Source organism: Palaemon carinicauda, chromosome 40 (assembly GCF_036898095.1).
Source record: "Palaemon carinicauda isolate YSFRI2023 chromosome 40, ASM3689809v2, whole genome shotgun sequence".
NCBI lineage: Eukaryota > Metazoa > Arthropoda > Malacostraca > Decapoda > Palaemonidae > Palaemon > Palaemon carinicauda.
The window spans coordinates 20,383,843-20,405,461 of NC_090764.1; the positions used below are offsets into that span (position 1 = coordinate 20,383,843).

Consider the following 21,619-nt stretch of genomic DNA (forward strand, 5'->3'; position numbering starts at 1 on the left):
TCTATTCTCTGGGAAGACGTCGTTTTAGCTTAATTTTCTTTTCTCAGGAAAGGTGTCATTTTAGCTTAATTTTCTATTCCATGGACAGGTGTCATTTTAGCTTAATTTTCAAATCTATGAAATGGTGTCATTTTAGATTAATTTTTTATTCCATGGACAGGTGTCATTTTAGCTTAATTTTGTATTCTGTAGACGGGTGTCATTTTAGTTTAATTTTCTATTCCAAGACTAGGTTTCATTTTAGCTTAATTTTCTATTCCGTAGACAGGTGTCACTTTAGCTTAATTTTCTATTGTCAAGAAGTGTCGTTTTAGCTTAATTTTCTATTCGCAAGAAAGGTGTAGTTTTAGCTTAATTTTCTATTCACAGGAAAGGTGTCGTTTTAGCTTAATTTTCTATTCCATGGACAGATGTCATTTTAGCTTAATTTTCAAATCTAAATGGGTGTCATTTTAGATTAATTTTTTATTCCTTGGACAGGTGTCATTTTAGCTTAATTTTCTGATCTGTGGACGGGTGTCATTTTAGTTTAATTTTCTATTCCATGACTAAGTTTCATTTTAGCTTAATTTTCTATTCTGTGGACAGGTGTCACTTTAGCTTAATATTCTATTCTCAAGAAAAGTGTCGTTTTAGCTTAATTTTCTATTTACAGGAAAGGTGTTATTTTAGCTTAATTTTTATTCACAGGAAAGGTGCTGTTTTAGCCTAATATTCTATTTTCAGTAAAGGTGTCATTTTAGCTTAATTTTCTATTCACAGGAAAGGTGTTGTTTTAGCTAGTTTTCTTTTCACAGGGGAGATATTGTTTAGCTTAATTTTCTATTCCCAGGTAAGGTGTCGTTTTATCTTAATTTTCTATTCTCAGGAATTGTGTCGTTATAACTTAAATTTCTATTCTCAAGTAAGGTGTTGTTTTAGCTTAATTTTCTGTTCTCAGGAAAGGTGTCATTTTAGCTTAATTTTCCATTCTCAGGAAAGGTATTGTTTTAGGATAATTTTTTATTTTCAGTAAAGGTGTCGTTTTAGCTTAATTTTCCATTCTCAGGGAAGGGGATGTTTTATCTTAATTTTCTATTCTCAGGAAAGGTGTCGTTTTATCTTAATTTTTCATTTTCAGGAAAGGTGTTTTGATTTAGCTTAATTTTTTATTCTCAGGAAAGGTGTTGTTTCAGCTTAATTTCCTATTCTCAGGAAAGGTGTTCTTTTAGCTTAATTTTCTATTCTCAGGAAAGGTGTCGTTTTATCTGAATATTCTATTCTCAGGAAAGGTGTCGTTTAAGCTTAATTTTCTATTCTCAGGAAAGGTGTCGTTTCAGCTTAATTTTCTATTATCTGGGAAGGTGTCGTTTTAGCTTAATTTTCTATTCTCAGGGAAGGTGTCGTTTTATCTTAATTTTCTATTCTCTGGAAAGGCGTCTGTTTAGCTTAATTTTCTTTTCTCAGGAAAGGTGTCATTTTAGCTTAATTTTCTATTCCATGGATAGGTGTCATTTTAGCTTAATTTTCAAATCTATGAACGGTTGTCATTTTAGATTAATTTTCTATTCCATGGACAGGTGTCATTTTAGCTTAATTTCCTATTCCATGGACATGTGTCATTTTAGCTTAATTTTTAAATCTATGAACGGGTGTCATTTTAGTTTAATTTTCTATTCCATGGCTAGGTTTCATTTTAGCTTAATTTTCTATTCCGTAGACAGGTGTCACTTTAGCTTAATTTTCTATTCTCAAGAAAAGTGTCGTTTTAGCTTAATTTTCTATTCACAGGAAAGGTGTTTTTTTAGCTTAATTTTCTATTCACAGGAAAGGTGTCGTTTTAGCCTAATATTCTATTTTCAGTAAAGGTGTCATTTTAACTTAATTTTCTATTCACAACAAAGGTGTTGTTTTAGCTAATTCACAGGGGTGATATTGTTTAGCTTAATTTTCTATTCTCAGGAATTGTGTCGTTTTAGCTTAATTTTCTATTCTCAGAAAAGGTGTTGTTTTAGCTTAATTTTCTATTCTCAAGGAAGGTGTTGTTTTTAGCTCAATTTTCTATTTTCAGGAAAGGGGTTGTTTTAGCTTTATTTTTTTATTTCCAGTAAAGGTTTCATTTCAGCTTAATTTTCCATTCTCAGAGAAGGGTACGTTTTAGCTTAATTTTCTATTCTCAGGAAAGATGTTGTTTTAGCTAATTTTCTATTCACAGGGGAGATATTGTTTAGCTTAATTTTCTATTCTCAGGTAAGGTGTCGTTTCAGCTTAATTTTCTATTCTCAGGAATTGTGTCGTTTTAGCCTAATATTCTATTCTCAAGGAAGGTGTTGTTTTAGCTTAATTTTCTATTTTCAGGTAAGGTGTTGTTTTAGCTTAATTTTCTGTTCTCAATAAAGGAGTCGTTTTAGCTTAATGTTCCATTCTTAGAAAAGGTGTTTTAGGATAATCTTTCATTTGCAGTAAAGGTGTCGTTTTAGCTTAATTTTCCATTCTCAGGGATGGGGACGTTTTAGCTTAATTTTCTATTCTCAGGAAAGTGTCATTTTAGCTTAATTTCCTATTTTCAGGAAAGGTGTTCTTTTAGCTTAATTTTCTATTGTCAGGAAAGGTGTCATTTTATCTGAATATTCTATTCTCAGGAAAGGTGTCGTTTAAGCTTAATTTTCTATTCTCAGGGAAGGTGTCATTTTAGCTTAATTTTCTATTCTCAGGGAAGGTGTCGTTTTATCTTAATTTTCTATACTCTGGAAAGGCGTCGTTTTAGCTTAATTTTCTTTTCTCAGGAAAGGTGTCATTTTAGCTTAATTTTCTATTCCATGGACAGTTGTCATTTTAGCTTAATTTTCAAATCTATGAACGGGTGTCATTTTAGATTAATTTTCTATTCCATGGACAGGTGTCATTTTAGCTTAATTTTGTATTCTGTGGACGGGTGTCATTTTTGTTTAATTTTCTATTCCATGACTAGAGTTTCATTTCAGCTCAATTTTCTATTCCGTGGAGAGGTGTCCCTTTAGCTTAATTTTTTATTCTCAGGAAAAGTGTCGTTTTAGCTTAATTTTCTATTCGCAAGAAAGGTGTTGTTTTAGCTTAATTTTCTATTCACAGGAAAGGTGTCTTTTTAGCTTAATTATCTATTTTCAGTAAAGGTGTCATTTAAGCTTAATTTTCTATTCACATGAAAGGTGTTGTTTTAGCTAATTTTCTATTCACAGGGGAGATATTGTTTAGCTTAATTTTCTATTTTCAAGAATGGTGTTGTTTTAGCTTAATTTTCTGTTCTCAGGAAAGGTGTCATTTTAGCTTAATTTCCATTCTCAGGAAAGGTGTCGTTTTAGGATAATTTTTTATTTCAAGTAAAGGTGTCGTTTTAGCTTAATTTTCCATTTTCAGGGAAGGGGACGTTTTAGCTTAATTTTCTATTCTCAGGAAAGGTGTCGTTTTATCTTAATTTTCCATTCTCAGGAAAGGTGTTTTGATTTAGCTTAATTTTTTATTCTCAGGAAAGGTGTTGTTTCGGCTTAATTTTTTATTCTCATTGAAAGTGTCATTTTAGCTTAATTTTCTATTCTAAGGAAAGGTGTTCTTTTAGCTTAATTTTCTATTCTCAGGAAAGGTGTCGTTTTATCTGAATATTCTATTCTCAGGAAAGGTGTCGTTTAAGCTTAATTTCTATTCTCAGGAAAGGTGTCGTTTTAGCTTAATTTTCTATAATCTGGGAAGGTGTTGTTTTAGCTTAATTTTCTATTCTCAGGGAAGGTGTCGTTTTATCTTAATTTTCTATTCTCTGGAAAGGCGTCGTTTTAGCTTAATTTTCTTTTCTCAGGAAAGGTGTCATTTTAGCTTAATTTTCTATTCTCAGAAAGGTGTTGTTTTAGCTTAATTTTCTATTATCAGCAAAGGTGTCGTTATAGCTTAATTTTCTATTCTCAGGAAATGTGTCATTTTAGCTTAATTTTCTATCATCAGGGAAGATGTTTTAGCTTAATTTTCTGTTCTCCGGGAAGGTGTCGTTTTATCTTAATTTTCTATTCTCAGGAAAGGTGTCATTTTAGCTCAATTTTCTATTCTCAGGAAAGATGTTGTTTTAGATAAATTTTCTATTCTCAGGAAAGGTATATTTTTGCTTAATTTTCTATTCTCAGGAAAGGTATCGTTTTAGCTTAATTTTCTATTTTCAGGAAATGTGTTGTTTGAGCTTAATTTTCTAATTTCAGGAAAGGTGTCATTTTAGCTCAATTTTCTATTCTCAGGAAAGGTATCGTTTTAGCCTCATTTTCTGTTCTCAGGAAAGGTGTCGTTTTAGCTTAATTTTTTATTCTCAGGAAAGGTGTCATTTTAGCTTAATTTTTCATTCTCAGGAACGGTCTCATTTTAGCTTAATTTTCTATTATGAGGAAAGGTATAATTTTAGCTTAATTTTCTATTATCAGGGAAGGTGTTTTTTTAGCTTAATTTTCTGTTCTCTGGGAAGGTATGGATTTATCTTAATTTTCTATTCTTAGGAAAGGTGTCATTTAAGCTTAATTTTCTGTTATCAGGAAAGGTGTCGTTTTAGATAAATTTTTATTCCCAGGAAAGGTGTATATTTGCTTAATTTTCTATTCCCGTGAAAAGTGTCGTTTAGCTTTATTTTCTATTCTCAGGAAAGGTGTTGTTTTAATGTAAATTTCTATTTTCGGGAAAGGTGTTGTTTTAGCTTAATTTTCTATTCTCAGGAAAGGTGTCGTTTTAGCTTAATTTTTTATTCTCAGGAAAGGTGTCATTTCAGCCTAATTTTCTCTTCTGAGGAAATGTGTCATTTTAGCTTAATTTTCTATTCTCAGGAAAGGTGTTGTTTTAGGTTAATTGTCTATTCTCAGGAAAGGTGTCGTTTTAGCTTAATTTTCCATTCTCAGGGAAGGTGTTGTTTTAGCTTAATTTTTCTGTTCTCTGGGAAGGTGTTGTTTTATCTTAATTTTCTATTCTCAGGAAAGTTGTCATTTTAGCTTGATTTTATATTCTCAGGAAAGGTGTCATTTTAGATAGATTTTTTATTATCAGGAAAGGTGTATTTTTGCTTAATTCTCTATTTTCAGGAAAGGTGTCGTTTTAGCTTAATTTTCTATTCTCAGGAAAAGTATTGTTTGCGCTTAATTTTCTATACGCAGGAAAGTTGTCGTTTTAGCTCAATTTTTTATTCCCAGGAAAGGAGTCGTTTTAGCTTAATTTTCTATTCCCATTAAAGGTGTCGGTTTAGCTCAATTTTCTACTCAGGAAACTGATTACATTTTCCATTTGAGGTAGATGTTTTTTTTTATTTCGAGGACAGATGGCATTTTCTATTCGGAGGGTAGGTGTTATTTTTTATTTTTAGGGCAGCTATGACTTGATATTCTGAGGACAGATATTATTTTAGCTTAATTTTCTCTTTTGAGGACATGTAATATATCATTGTAGTTATATTTTCATCCCGAAGAAAGATGTATCTGTATCTTTATTTTCTATTTTGACAAATGATATTTTATCCGCTAAAGACAGATGCACTTTTAACTTAATATTTTATTCTGAGTTTTGTCATAAAGTTATCATAGTCTCGTTTAGCCATGATTTCTTAACTTCTGTTGTAAATATTATCTTAACAGTATTGTCACAAGACGTATTATGTCAATTTGTTCCCCTAAACAAACACCCTAAACAAACACATTATATTTACCTTTCATAACAATATAAAATCATCAGTTACCACATATTCCCTTACCTGTAAATGGGCGTCTCATTTTCCTCTAAGTACCAGAGCGTAAGAAGAGGGGCATCATCTACAGGGATGCGAATGGTACAAGGAAGAGAAGCATTGAAACCAGATACCACCTCGACCTGGGTAACTTCGTTTTCAGTTCCTGCAAAAAAAAAAAAAAACGAAACGAAAAAGTCCAAAGAGTAAATTAACTTATATTTGTAAATATATGCTTATTACCATTTAGTGTAAAGGTTTGAATGCCGCTCTTGAATGGTAGAGGCTGGAATAAAACTAACAGAATAATGTGTAGTATTGACCCTAATGATGGAGAACGCATGACTATTAGAATTAACTACATAAGTTAACCCAAACATGAGCTTATCTATTGTTTCATAGTTCTAATAATAATGAAATTGAAAAATTAAACCCTTCATAGCCACGTGACGTTTAAAAGGTTTAAAGGCTACTCATTAATGACGCAGGCAAGGGACAGTGACATTGCCCTATCAAGCAATACAATGCCCTAGAGACTGACCATATACGAGTCTACATATGATCAGTGCCCAACCCCCCTCTCCACCCAATCTAGGGCTAAGGAGGGCCAAACAATGGCTGCTGATAACTCAGCAGATAAACCTCTTGAGTACCTCAAATCCCCTATCCTTAGCTCTTTGTCTGCATCTTTTCCCACTTTTATGTGGGGTCGATGTGCAGACAAAGAAGAGTGTTGATAACTAGAAGAATGTTTGGAAGATTGAAAGACGTGCAAGTGTTTAGGGGTATGGCTAACGGTATGTCTGATAATTTTTTGGTGGAAGGAAAACTAGTTGTAGCAAAAGACTGGGGGAATAGAGTGGGGGGGGGGGGTGTAAACGGGAGCTAGAGAGGGTTGAAGAGTTAATAAAACCGGAGGTAAAAAGTGAATATGAAGAAAGGTTGAAAATGTGAGAGAAACTGGTAATTTAGAGGAGTGGAAGTTAGTAACAGAAAATTTTGTTGGGATCGCAAGTGATGTGTTTAGCAAGATGATTGTTGGAGGCACCATGAGGAAGGGTAGTAAATGGTGGAATGAAGGAGTGAAGGTAAAAGGGGAAGAGAAAAAGAGGGGTTTTGAAGAATGGCTGCAGAGTAATAGCATAGAGAAATATGAAAGATATAGAGAGAAAAATGTGGAAGTAAAACGCAAGGTAACTGAGAGAAAGATGGTGGCTGACCTGAGGTGGGGTCAGGGATAGGGTCGTTCATATGAAGAGAATAAGAAGAAGTTTTGGAAAGACGGGAAGAGAATAAGGAAGGCTGGTACAAGAAGAGAAGAGACAGTGAAAGATGGAAATGGAAAGTTGTTAACAGGTGAGGAGGCAAGGAAAAGGTGGGCAGTATATTTTAAAAGTTATCAACACAATCCATTAAAGCCCTTTCTACCACTCTTCCATTTGCCACTCGTACCCATGTATACTGGTTTTTCTTTTTCTTTTTGAAAAAGCTAGAACTTATCACTCATCTTTTGCTGAACACATATATCTACTACTACTACTACTACTACTACTACTACTACTACTACTAATAATAATAATAATAATAATAATAATGATAATAATAATAATTCAATCTGGGATATACAGTATAGGGGAAGGTTGCTCTCCAAGTGGAAAAGTGAAATCCCGTATGAGATCCCTGTAGAGTTATTTTATAATTTTTGCAAGTAACCATACCAAATTGCCCAATTCTGTGGCTGAGGTCTCGTGAAAGCCAGGGTAAACAGTGAGAAAATCAAATGCTGCCCTGGTTTTTAATAGCGATCCCTTTGTTGTAGCCATGGTGAGAGGTGCAGAGCCCCAGAACTGAGAAAAACCCGGACGATATCAGTGGAGAAGAGCTTGTGAGCTTGGGGAAGAATTCAAAATTTTTATTATATATATATATATATATATATATATATATATATATATATATATATATCACACACACAAACACACACATATATATATATATATATATATATATATATATATATATATAATATCACACACACACACACACACACACACACACACACATATATATATATATATATATATATATATATTTATATAATTCAAGACCGATTGAAAAATTTTACATACTCGCAAATCAAATGTTTCAAGTTTTATATGATTTAAAACCCTTCACAGAAAAGAGATAAAACACGCAGCAGCTCATTTAACGAAAATACAGAGAAAATTTTAATTAATTTGGATTTGAAATATAGTTAGCTACAAAAAAAAAAATCTAGTTTTTTTAGATAAAAGACCAGATTTTACAAAATATGACCAAAGTGTTTAATTAACACTGAAATATAATTATGTTTGTTTTAGATCTGGGCGTTAATAATTAAATCCTTAACTACAAATTTTAACGGTTGATGCTGGTGTAGAAGTACGCAAATACATACATACATATATATATATATATATATAATATATATATATATATATATATATGTATATATATATATATATATATATGTATTGATATACATACCACCTAATTTTATATCTATCTACCAGGTTATATGTATATGTATATATATATATATATATATATATATATATATATATATATACATAGTTATAGATATATACATACATATATATATATATATATATATATATATATATTTATATATATATACATAGATATAGATATATACATATATATATATATATATATATATATATATATATATATATATATATACACATACATAAATGCAGTAATTTCTAGTCCACTGTAGGGCAAAGGACTTAGAGATGTCAATTCATGTGTGGGATTTGGACAATTTTCATCGCCATGCTAGACAACTATGGACTGGTGATGGTGGGAAATTTTCGTCTGGTTCAATTGCAGGTGACTTAGGAAGGTTTTTGTGACTCCTCAAGGTGAGACTCCTAGGCTTTTTAATCCTTCCCTTCTCCACTCTATTTCGAGGGGAGGAGGTAGGAATGGGGGAAGAACCCCTGGCTGCCATCGCAGACACACGATGGTAGCCTTCAGCTGTCGAACGGTACTTGGTTTCAGGTGTTATCTCAATAACACAAGAAAATAAAGTGTCAAGCAAAGTTCAATTTTTCGAAATCGTGAAAATCAAAAAACTCTACGGACAAAGGACCGAAGATTTCAGTTACTCGCTTGTTAAAGATGATCCTTTCACTAGCTTGTTTTTTTCTCTACTGATCCTTACAAGTTTACTTTGAAAAAAATTATAGATTTTTTATGCATTTCGCTCCCCTACTGATGACTAAAATAGCACAGTTACTGACAAAACGCAGTACTGACGAAAGCAGAAAAATGCGAGCAATACAGAAGCTCAATTACTAAATTAACGCTACTAAGGCAGCGATCATCTTTAATGAAACTTTTTAAAATGAGAGTCTACTCCCAAAATAATTATATTAATGATAATATAAGTAAAAATAATAGTAATGATAATTATAATAATAATAATAATAATAATAATAATAATAATAATAATAATAATAATGATGATGATGATGATAATAATCTTAGTAAAAATGATAAGGATATTACTGATAACTAAAAGTATATTATTAATAATAGAAATAGTAATGGAAACGTTTGATCTCCCGAATTTAAGAAGAACCAGTTCAATATTTGCTTTCGATTATGTCCCCCGAAGCAAATATGAAGAAGACTGAAATAACATTGGCTCATAAAACAATCTTTCTGGGGCATGATTGCAATGGGGGGGGGGAATGTCAAATTTGACTAGAATTTTTTTTTCCGGAGGGAAGCTAAATCAAACGTAAATGTTTTCAGATTGTTTTTCGGTATTTTTTATCATATTTGGGTTTTATGTGTTTTTTTTTTTTTAAGTTGGGATCTATTTTTTCTATTTATTTAACAGATGAAACTCAAAAATTCAGTGACCACTTTATTATTATTATTATTATTATTATTATTATTATTATTATTATTATTATTATTATTATTATTATTATTATTATTTTCTTTTTTTTGAAGTTGTTGTGTTTTGGGATTGGTATATTATTATTATTATTATTATTTTTATTATTATTATTATTATTATTATTATTATTATTATTATTATTATTATTATTATTATTATTATTTGTTTTGATGTTATTTTTGGGATTGGTGTAGTTAATATATACATGACCTATAAAAAGGCAGATAACATATTTTTCTTAATCTTCCCAGTTTAGCCAAGAAACTTGGTAAAGAGAACTAAAGAAAATTGATCTAAATCAAATGATGATTCTCATCGTACTTCTAAGGAACTAAAGGTTGCCTTAAGAGATGTAAAGGTCACACTATTATATACTAATTTTATAACATAAAAGCTTTGGTCTGGACTTGAAATGTTCCAAGCTGTAACTTGAGCTGGAAAAACAGATGCTACAAAGCCCTTGGGACACCACTGGGAGAACAGTTCTGTTTTAGAAAATAAATTCAGAGAGAAGAACAAAATGTGAGAGGGAAATTATATTGAAGAGGGTGGATTTTGAAATAAGAGATTAGATCATTAGAAAAAACTTTTGAGAGAGATGATAACAAGGAAGAGAACAAACTATAATAGAGGAATAAAGAATAGAACAAACTATAAGAGAGAGAGAGAGAGAGAGAGAGAGAGAGAGAGAGAGAGAGAGAGAGAGAGAGAGAGAGAGAGAGAGAGAGAGAGAGAGAGAGAGAGAGAGAGAGAGTAATATGTAAAAGAAAATGCTGTGAGAGAGAAATCACAAATAAACGAATAAACTTTGTAAAAGAAATGACAAAGATTAGAAAAAAACTGTAAGAGAAAGATAACGAAGAGGGGAAACAGTGAATGGGAAATAGCAAATAAGAGAATATATGTTGAAAAAGGAATGACAAAGAATAAAACAGAGAGAGAGAGAGAGAGAGAGAGAGAGAGAGAGAGAGAGAGAGAGAGAGAGAGAGAGAGAGAGAGAGAGAGAGATTTGCTCCTTATATGGGGGAGATAATTTTCAAGTAAAAACTACCTGCATCAAAATGGTTTTAGCACTTGGAGGCCAGATGGTGACTTCGATCATTTTTTTAACCATTTTTATTTAGTGGAAGACTCAGGATGTTATAATGTTTTTGAATATTGAAATCAGAGAGAGAGAGAGAGAGAGAGAGAGAGAGAGAGAGAGAGAGAGAGAGAGAGAGAGAGAGAGAGAGAGAGAGATAAGAAATTATGTTAATCTTGAATTAACAAGAATATCGAATTAGAGTTGCAATGAAGGTCTGTGAAGTCGGGGAAATAAGGATCAGAATATTTCTTTTCTCACCAAGAACCCTCGAGAAAGTCAAGAACGTCCTCAGGAGCTCAATATTGGGTTCTCATTAATGATTACATAGAATCAGATGAATATCTCGATAATCTCGGGGAGGAGCAGTCAATAGAGGAGCCGTATACTTCAGAGGGACGTGGTTTTAAACACTTTACACCTCACTCAGAATAGAGGAACCCTGTACTTCATAGGGACGTGTTTTTAAAGACTTCACAACCCATTCAGAATAGAGGAACTGTGTACTTCATAGGGACGTGTTTTTAAAGACTTTACACCCCATTCAGAATAGAGGAACTGTGTACTTCAGAGGGGCGTGTTTTTAAAGACTTTACACCCCATTCAAAATAGAAGAACTGTGTACTTGAGAGGGGCGTGTTTTTAAAGACTTTACACCCCATTCAGAATAGAGTAACAGTCTACTTCAGAGGGACGGGTTTTTAAAGACTTTAAACCGCATTCAGAATAGAGGAACTGTGTACTTCAGAGGGACGGGTTTATAAAGACTTTACACCCCATTCAGAATAGAGGAACTGTGTACTTCAGAGGGACGTGTAAAAAGACTTTACACCCCATTCAGAATAGAGGAACTGTGTACTTCAGAGGGACGGGTTTTTAAAGACTTTACACCCCATTCAGAATAGAGTAACTGTGTACTTCGGAGGGACGAATTTTTAAAGACTTTACACCCCATTCAGGATAGAGGAACTGTCTTCTTCAGAGGGGCGGGTTTTTAAAGACTTTACATTGCATTCAGAATAGAGGAACTGTGTACTTCAGAGGGACGTGTTTTTAAAGACTTTACACCCCATTCCGAAATGATAAGCTGTGTACTTCAGAGGGACGTGTTTTTAAAGACTTTACACCTCATTTAGAATAGAGGGACTGTGTACTTCAGAAGGACTTGTTTTTAAAGACTTTAAACCCCATTCAGAATAGAGGTTCTGTGAACTTCAGAGGGACGGGGTTTTGAAGACTACACCGCATTCAGAATAAAGGAACTGTGTACTTCAGAGGGACGTGTTTTTGAAGACTTTACAACCCATTCAGAATAGAGGAACTGTGTACTTCAGAGGGACGAGTTTTAGAAGACTTTACACCCCTTTCAGAATAGAGGAACTGTGTACTTCAGAGGGACGAGTATTTAAAGACTTTACACCGCATTCAGAATTGATGAAATATGTACTTCAGAGGGACGAGTTTTTGAAGACTTTACACTGCATTCAGAGTAGAGGAACTGTGTACTTCAGAGGGACGGGTTTTTGAAGACTTTACACCGCATTCAGAATAGAGGAACTGTGTACTTCAGAGGGACGTGTTTTTAAAGACTTTAAACCGCATTCAGAATAGAGGAACTGTGTACTTCAGAGGGACGTGTTTTTAAAGACTTTAAACCGCATTCAGAATAGAGGAACTGTGTTCTTCAGAGGGACCGGTTTTATAAGACTTTACACTGCACCCAGAATAGAGGAACTATGTACTTCAGAGGGACGAGTTTTTGAAGACTTTACATCGCATTCAGAATAGAGGAACTGTGTACTTCAGAGGACGGGTTTTTGAAGACTTTACACCGCATTCAGAATAGAGGAACAGTGTACATCAGAGAGACGAGTTTTTGAAGACTTGACACATTCAGAATAGAGGAACTGTGTACTTCAGAGGGACTTGTTTTTGAAGACTTTACATCCCATTCAGAATACTTTTTTGTCAATAAAAACAAGATTACTTCGATAGTTCACCTGCATCCTTCCTTTCAACTATCAACCAACAGCAATTCTTGATTCGTGGAATTGTTGTTAGTCTCTCCACTTCCTCCAACTTGATTCATAACAGAAACCTATTCTCTTCATTTTCAGCTCACATGTAAGGAATTTTTTACCTGTCGGGTGTGTGTGTTTTTGGGTGTGTGTGTAAGAGAGAGAGAGAGAGAGAGAGAGAGAGAGAGAGAGAGAGAGAGAGAGAGAGAGAGAGAGGGGGCAATTTTTAGCCCCACCCAATTTCCAGCCCTGCCCAATTTCTAGCCACGCCTAATTTGTACCCCACCCAATTTTTTGCCCCAATCAATTTCTAGCCCCACTCAATTTTTTGCCACACCTAATTTCTAGCTCTACCTAATTTCTAGCCCCACCCAATTTCCAGCCCTGCCCAATTTCTAGCCACACCTAATTTGTACCCCACCCAATTTTTTGCCCCAATCAAATTCTAGCCCCACCCAATTTCAAGTCCCACCCAATTTTTTGCCACACCTAATTTCTAGCTCCACCTAATTTCTAGCACCACCCAATTTCTAGCCCCATTCAAATTCTAGCCCTCCCAATTTCTAGCCTCACCCAATTTCTAGCCCCACCCAATTTCTAGCCCCACCCTATTTCAGGCCACACAATTTTTAGTCCCACCTAATTTCTAGTGCACCCAATTTCTAGCCCACCCTATTTTAGGCCACACACAATTTCTACCCCCACCTAATTTCTAGCCTACCCAATTTCTAGCTCCACCCAATTTCTACCGCACCAATTTCTACCGCACCAATTCTAGCCACCAACCAATTTTTAGCTGCACCCATTTTCAAGCCCCACCCAATTTCTACCCACCTCTAATTTCTAGCCCCACCCAATTTCTAGCCACATTCAGTTTATAGCCGCACCTAATTTCTAGCTCCACCCAATTACTAGCCCCACCTAATTTATAGCTCACCCAATTTCTAGTCCCACCCTATTTCTAGCCCCACCCAATTTCTAGCCCCACCTAATTTCTAGCCCCACCCAATTTCTAGTCCCACCAATTTCTAGCCCCACCCAATTTCTAGCCTTACCTAATTTCTAGCCCACCCAATTTCTAGCCACACATAATTTCTAGCCCACCCAATTTCTAATCCCATCCACCAACTCTGACATCCCTCCGTAGAGTAGATATATGTTACGCTTTGTGCAGTGAGGGTGCAAATGGGTACACTTCCCCAAAACAAAGGTGTGACAGTAATTTCTGTGTACGACTGTACATCCACAGGAGCCATACAATGAAAGGAAGAGTATTATGATATAACCCATTTTCTAATTAATGGGCTTAAAATATTTGATTCGTTACTAGTCCACTGCAGAACAAATGCCTCAGTCAGACACCTGTCTTTCCAATTGCGTCTGTTTATGGTCTTTCTATGCTAGTTCACACCCGCGAACTTTCCTAGTTCGTCAATCCATCGTCCTCTCATCTTGCCCCTGCTTCTTTTGCTAGCTCTAGGGACCCATTATGTTATTCTTAATGCTCATCTATTATCTGCCATTCTCATTATATGTCCTTCTCATGTCCATTTATTTTTCTTACGTGTTGTTAGAATATCCTCTACTTCAGTTTCCTCTCGTATCCACGTTTCTCTTTTTCTGTTTCTTCTTGTTATTCCTATCCTTGATATATATATATATATATATATATATATATACATGTATATTTATACATATATATGTATATATACATATATATGTATATATACATATATATATATATATATATATATATATATATATATGTATATATATATATATATATATATATATATATATATATACATATATATATATATATGTATATATATATATATATATATATATATATATATATATATATATATATATATATACTTTGTATATACATACATACATATATATAAATATATATATAAATATATATATATATATATATATATATATATATGTATATGTATATATATATATATATATATATATATATATATATATATATATATATATATATATACAGTCAGCGCGGGTCGGTCTGTCCGTGCAGCATCCGCCGTGCATTCATTTTGGTCCTCCCACCATATCTACACTAATACAAAATATAAATCAATAAAAATTTAATTGAACACTCACCAATATCCCTGCTACTTGTCTATAGGGTAGCCTTTCCTCTTCTTGACCTCCAAAAGTCGTCGAGGAACACTATCGGCGAGGTTTTGGAGTGTTTCGGCAGGTATTTCCGCCCATACCTTATGGAGCGCCGCCTCGAGAAGTGTCACGTTTGTCGTCACTTCTTTACGAAGGCGGGCTTTAACTATCGCCCAAAGGTTCTCAATGGGTGAAATATCAGGACTTTGACCTGGCCAATCAGGAATATAGTTCACTTCGCTATTTTCCAGCCACTTTTTCACTTTTTTAGCCGTATGGCAAGGGGCACCGTCCTGCTGAAAAATTTCAGCTCCTGTAGCCGCAAAACAATCCGCTAAATTGTCTTTCAAAATGCTCAAATAGCGGGCAGCATTAACCGTTATGCCTTTAGGCAAAACAACAAGGCTTGGGGCACCACCGTAGGCAAACGAACCCCAGACCATAAGCGATGCTGGGTGCTTAACTGTCTTGGCCGTGAGATTAGGCTTAAGAGGATCTGACCCCTTTCGCCTCCACACTTTTTTCCCGGTCGTCTCACTCACACAAAAGGTCGCTTCGTCACTCCACAAGACACTTCGCCACTGCTCCAAGGTCCAATCCTTGTATGTCTTGGCAAAAGCAACCCTCCTCTTCCTTTGTTTCTCAGTTAAAGCGGGCTTTTTTCTCGCGATCACTTTCTCGTAGTCGAGGCGCTTCGACAGGTTTTCCTGAATCGTACGAACACTGACGTCGCTCAACAATTTAGGGTTCGGTTCTTTCAGTTGCTTAGCCGTTAATATTGGATTTTCTTCTAGGCTTTGCTTTAAAATAACTAAAGTACGATCAGGAATCTTCCGGGGGGGGGGGGGGGGGGACCAGCCTGGGAGTGAGAAGGGACCTCGGCGCTAACCCCTGCCTTGAACTGGCCACCAAGCGCCTCACTGTTCTCTCGTTCACGCCAGTATTCTTCACTATTTCCTTCGTTTGCAGACCTAAATTATGACAGGTTATCACTCTAACAATGTCATCGTGACTTGTACGGGGTCTAGACATCACTGGGGGGGGTTTGATAGACAAAAATGCCACGCGAACTCACAAAAGAACGATTGCAACTCGGCCCTCTCAACCTGACACAACCTCACTCCACGACTACAGGAAACACACTGACTAGCTTCCACCTACGCAGATATGTAGATGCCAACTTGTATAAAAAGATGCCAAATAGTCAATTTGTCCCAGTCGATTTTTTCCCCGATAAACCCTATGCCTCCGATTTACGCGGAACGCTGTGTCCGGCCCACTACCCAGACAGACCGATCCGCGCTGACTATATATATATATATATATATATATATATATATATATATATATACTGTTCCCTAAATATCGTTGATTTGTAATAGGATCATTTGATACTCAATGAACGAAACTCCATACTTCAGATATTGAATCCTACTCCTTACTTCAGACTTGAATCCTCTTGAGTATCTTCGTCTCAGGTTCGCTAAAGTGATCGACAGTTTATCTCCAATTAATATCCGTCTCGGTGGGGGAAATTGTGTATTATCTTATCAATCAGAATTCGAAAGTAATCACTTATTGTTTGAGAACCCTTGTAACATCTATCACAAGGTTATTTGTTTATCAAAACTGGCGGTAATTAATTCTCTGGAAGAAACGATGAAATTATATCTGTTTAATATATTTCCTGATTTAGTGAATACACACACATACATACATACATACATACATACATACATATATATATATATATATATATATATATATATATATATATATATATATATATATATATATATATATATATTGTGTCACCGTATGGGCTGGGAATTCAGGGGAAAATTCGCTGGTAAGAGACTGATGTCTCGCGGGGTAAATCCTTAACTGCAGTTAGCAGTTAAGTTCCGACTTATTTTATGGCTTCTGAAAAATTGGTTGATAGCAACCTGGCCTTTCATTAAAAGGGGCTAGGGTTCAATCCCAAGTTTGAGGTAGAAATTTCTTTCTATTTGAGCACGATTTTGTGTTGATATTTATCCATATTGACTCATTAGGGGTAATTTGAATGAATTACTATCAGTTGTGTCACCTGGTGGGCCGGGAAGTCGGGAAAAACTCGCTGGTAAGAGACTGATGTCTCACCTGGTACATCCTGAACTGCAGTTAGTAGTTAGGTTCCGACTTCTTTCATGGCTACTGGTGATATGGTTGGAAGCGTCCTGGCCTTTCATTTGAAGGGGCTAGGGTTCGATCCCAAGTACGAGGTACGATATTGTGTTGATATAAATATATATATATATATATATATATATATATATATATATATATATATTTATATACATATATACATATATATATATATATATATATATATATATATATATATATATGTATGTATATATATATATTAATATATATATATATATATATATATATATATATATATGTATATATATATATATATATATATATATATATATATATATGTATGTATATATATATATATATATATATATATATATATATATATATATATATATATATATATATACATACATATATATACACACACACACATATATATACATATATATATATATATATATATATATATATATATATATATATATATATATATATAAATATATATATATATATATATGTATATATATATATATATAAATATATATATATATATATATATATATATATATATATATATATATATATATATGTATTTATACAGGGTGGACCAAACTTATGTTTTGTTCTTGTTTCCCTTCAGTCTTAAGAGTCCAGTTTATGGTAACGTAAGGTTGTTCTTGCAACATCCCCCCACACTGCCACTCTTGCTCCCCTCTACGCCTCCCTCAAGGGCAAGCCAAAAGACCTAAAGTGGATTCCCCTTCAAGAAGCGGCCTTCTGCAACGCGAAGAATGCCCTATCAACCTCTGTTGCTCTCACTTTTCCCATCCCACATGCCCCTCTCCTTCTCTCCACCGATGCCAGCGATGTCGAACAAGTGGTCAATGGCTCGCCCCGCCCATTGGCCTTCTTCAGCAGAAAACTGCCCAAGGCAGAATCGGGTTATTCTACCTTTGATCGCGAATTGCTGGCGGTGCACTTGGCTGTCCGTCACTTTCACCATTTCTTAGAAGGTAGGCCCTTCGTCATTCGCACAGACCACATGCCTCTGGTGCACGCCTTCACTCGACAGTCTGACTCCTGGTCCGCCCGTCAACGCCGACATTTCTCCGCCATGGCACCCTTCAGCACGTCGCTGGGAAAATGAATCCCGTAGCCGATGGCTTGTCAAGAGACACGTTGGCTGCCATTCAACACGGATTGGATTACAACGCCTTGACTGAAGCCCAACGACAGGATCCAGAGTATCAAGTATGTAGGACATCCTGCACATCCCTCCGTTGGGATGATGTCCCCCTCGACGACTCCATCACCACCCTCCTCTGTGACGTCAGTACTGGTAGACTGCGACAGGGGATTCCTGCTCTCATGCGCCGCCAGGTGTTTGATTTCATTCACGGCCTTTCACATCCCTCGCATTGTTCTACTGCACAGCTGCTGAAGACGGAGTTCATTTGGCACGGCAGTACTAAGGATGCTAAGGATTGGGTCCATGCCTGTACTTTTTGCCAAACTTTCAAAGTACATCGACACACGTATTCAGGAGTGGGCATCTATCCTCAACCTCCGCGTCGTTTCACCCACATTCACGTTGACGTTATAGGCCCCCTACCCACATCACAAGGACATCGTTACCTGTTTACCGTCATCGACTGCTCCACTCATTGGCTGAAGCCATTCCCATGGAAACTGCAACGTCCGCCTCATGTACATCTGCCTTATTCTCAGGATGTATAGCAAGATTTGGTATCCCTAAACATATTACTTTTGACAAGGGTACCATTTTCACCTCTCAATTGTGGACATCATTAGCGAATCTCCTGGGCATCACCCTACATCAGACAACTGCCTACAACCCCGCTGCCAATGGAATGGTTGAACGTTTTCATCGCACCCTCAAAGCAGCTTTGATGTCCCGCTGCAAGGACTCCAACTGATTTACTCAGCTTCCCTGGGTTCTCCTGAGACTAGGGACTATTCCTAAAGATGCCCTGGATGTCTCGGCAGCTGAAATGGTATATACCAACCCGTTAGTCGTCCCTGCCTAATTTTTTCCTTCTACAACCTCCTTCGACGATCTCCAGTGTATACGTCGTGTCGTGGGAAAATTTACTCCATGCCGCCAGACTTACAAGCCCCCAGCGAAGCATTACATATTGACAGACTTGCACTCTGCAACGCACGTCTTCCCATGCAACGACCACTAGTAAGCCACCACTAATGCCCCCTTACATGGGCCCTCTCCTTGGGATCCGGCGCAATCCGAAAGCATTCCTAGTAAACATTAATGGCAAAGAAGACTGAGGCTCCATTGATCATCTAAAACCTGCTTATCTCCTGCCATATGACCCCCCTACAGTTCGCCTCTCTAGATCAGGGCGCCCTGTTTAACGTGTACAATATGCCATTTTTAGGGGGTAGCCATGTACCACCTCTGTGTCACACGATCGTACATAGTAACGACATTTCTCTTTTTTGTATATATTTTCCTTTGTATCTTCACTCTCCCCTCGCACTGACAGCAACTTGAATGAACCTGTCTGCCTATTTCTCATTGTTAAACTGTTAACAGAACCGCTTGCCGGTTGGACAAGAAATAGCATGTTGTATTTTGTGACCTTGCCGGGACCTAGTGTGTATATACTTGATGTGTTTATAGTAAAGTACTCTGTTGCTTTCATCTCGCCTTTGAGTCACAACCTACTCTTGGCTTGGTCACAAGGTTTTTGCCAACCTCCAACCGATGATGGCAAGCAAAAGTATTGTTGCCTCATACTACGATCTGGTGGTTGGAGGAGCAAATATGAAAAGTTGAACAAAATTGATCAGCTGATATCATCGAGGCAGCCAGAAATTTTCTTACTATTGCAGTATTATATATTATCGGTATATTACGTGAATTGAAGAATTCTACAACTACGACAGGATGAACAAAGCAGTGTTTTTATTAGATCTTGAGGCTTGTTGGACCTAAGATTGCCAAGCAAGAGCACATCCTATTTGCAGCTGCCATCTTTTGTGTGTACATCTGACGTCATGCTCCTGGTTTGTGCTCGTTACTTCCCGTCCAGTTGGGAAGCCAATATCTCGAGCAATAAGCTCTTATGCTTTCCATTCTGGGCAGTAACAGGTTGCTGCTGGCGAAAGAAGCATAGTTACTGTTTTTGAAATATTTTATTTTAATTGTTCACTATTTCGCATATTGTTTATTTATTTCCTTATTTACTTGCTACTCTGGGCTAAATTTCCCTGTTGGAACCATTAGGCTTATAGCATCCTGTTTTTACAATTAGGGTTGTATCTTAGTTAATAATAATAATAATAATAATGATGATGATGATGATGATGATGATGATGATGATCATCATCATCATCATCATCATCATCATCTTGTCAAATCTAAATCTAAAAACATGAATTCTCTCTTTAATTTCCCTGAGTAACTTAGCAGATCTGTTGCTAATCAACTCTTTGAAATATTTATTTAAATAAAAAACTATTCTTGGTAGAAGAAAAACTACAGGAAAACTCTAGATAAGAGACTAGTCTAACATAGAGGTTCGTTAAAAAAAATATATATATACATATATATAGAAAACTTCATTACCCACATCCCCGAAACTGTCTCATTCGATTTCCTTTGAGAGCACTGAAAGTTGCGCAAAGTTAGTCACTGTGTATAAATAGTAATAGTATATATATTTTTCTTTTTTTTTATTTGTGGAGAAGACTAAGAAAGCCTTGGTTCCTGGTATTTGTTTCTTATTGTTTTCTTTGTGGAGAAGTCTAATATGGAAAGACTTAAATACTGGTATCTGTTTATCATTAAATTTTAGTTTTGGGTATGGAGAAGTTTAGGGAAAATATTAAATACTGGTATTTGTTTCTTATTAAATTTATCTTTTCTTTGTGGAGAAGTCTAGGGAAAATTTTAAATACTCGCATTTGCGTCTTATTAATTTTGTTTTTCTTTGTGGAGAAGTTTGGGGAAAATATTAAATACTGGTATTTGTTTTTTATTGATTTTTTTCTTTGTGGAAAAGTCTAGGGAAAATATTAAATACTGGTATTTGTCTCTTATTGAATATTTTTTTTCTATGTGGAGAAGTCTAAGGAAAATATTAAATACTGGTATTTGTTTCTTATTAAATTTTTGTTTTCTCTGTGAAGAAGTCTAAGGAAAATACTAAATACTGGTATTTTTTCTTATTATTTTTTTTCTTTGTGGAGAAGTTTAGGGAAAATGTTAGATTCTGGTATTTGTTTCTTATTAAATTTTAGTTTTCTTTCTGGAAAAGTCTAGGGAAAATATTAAATGCTGGTATTTGTTTCTCCAGTCTCTTTAGAATATGCGTACTATAAATTTTCACAACTGACGTGAGTGTGATGACTCTTTAATTATTGCAATCAGTCAGATCTCCTTTTCCTTGTAATTTTCACTAACACTCCTAACTCCCATTCATTAGGCTTTGCCTCATCAAGGTTTGTCTGATATAAAAACTCAAGATAGAGATGACTATTGAAATGAAACCGAGGCCCTTTGCGTCAATAGGCTTAGGAGG

At 35.3% G+C, this 21,619-nt stretch overlaps 1 protein-coding gene across 1 annotated transcript in view; it reads right to left on the reverse strand.

Moving 5' to 3' along the window:
• Positions 1-21,619, reverse strand: part of LOC137631858 (uncharacterized) — an 80,201-nt gene that overhangs the window by 46,348 nt on the left and 12,234 nt on the right. Inside the window, exon 2 of the mRNA XM_068363866.1 lies at positions 5,723-5,861. Coding sequence (XP_068219967.1) covers positions 5,723-5,861 — 139 coding nt within the window. The remainder of the gene's footprint in view (positions 1-5,722; positions 5,862-21,619) is intronic.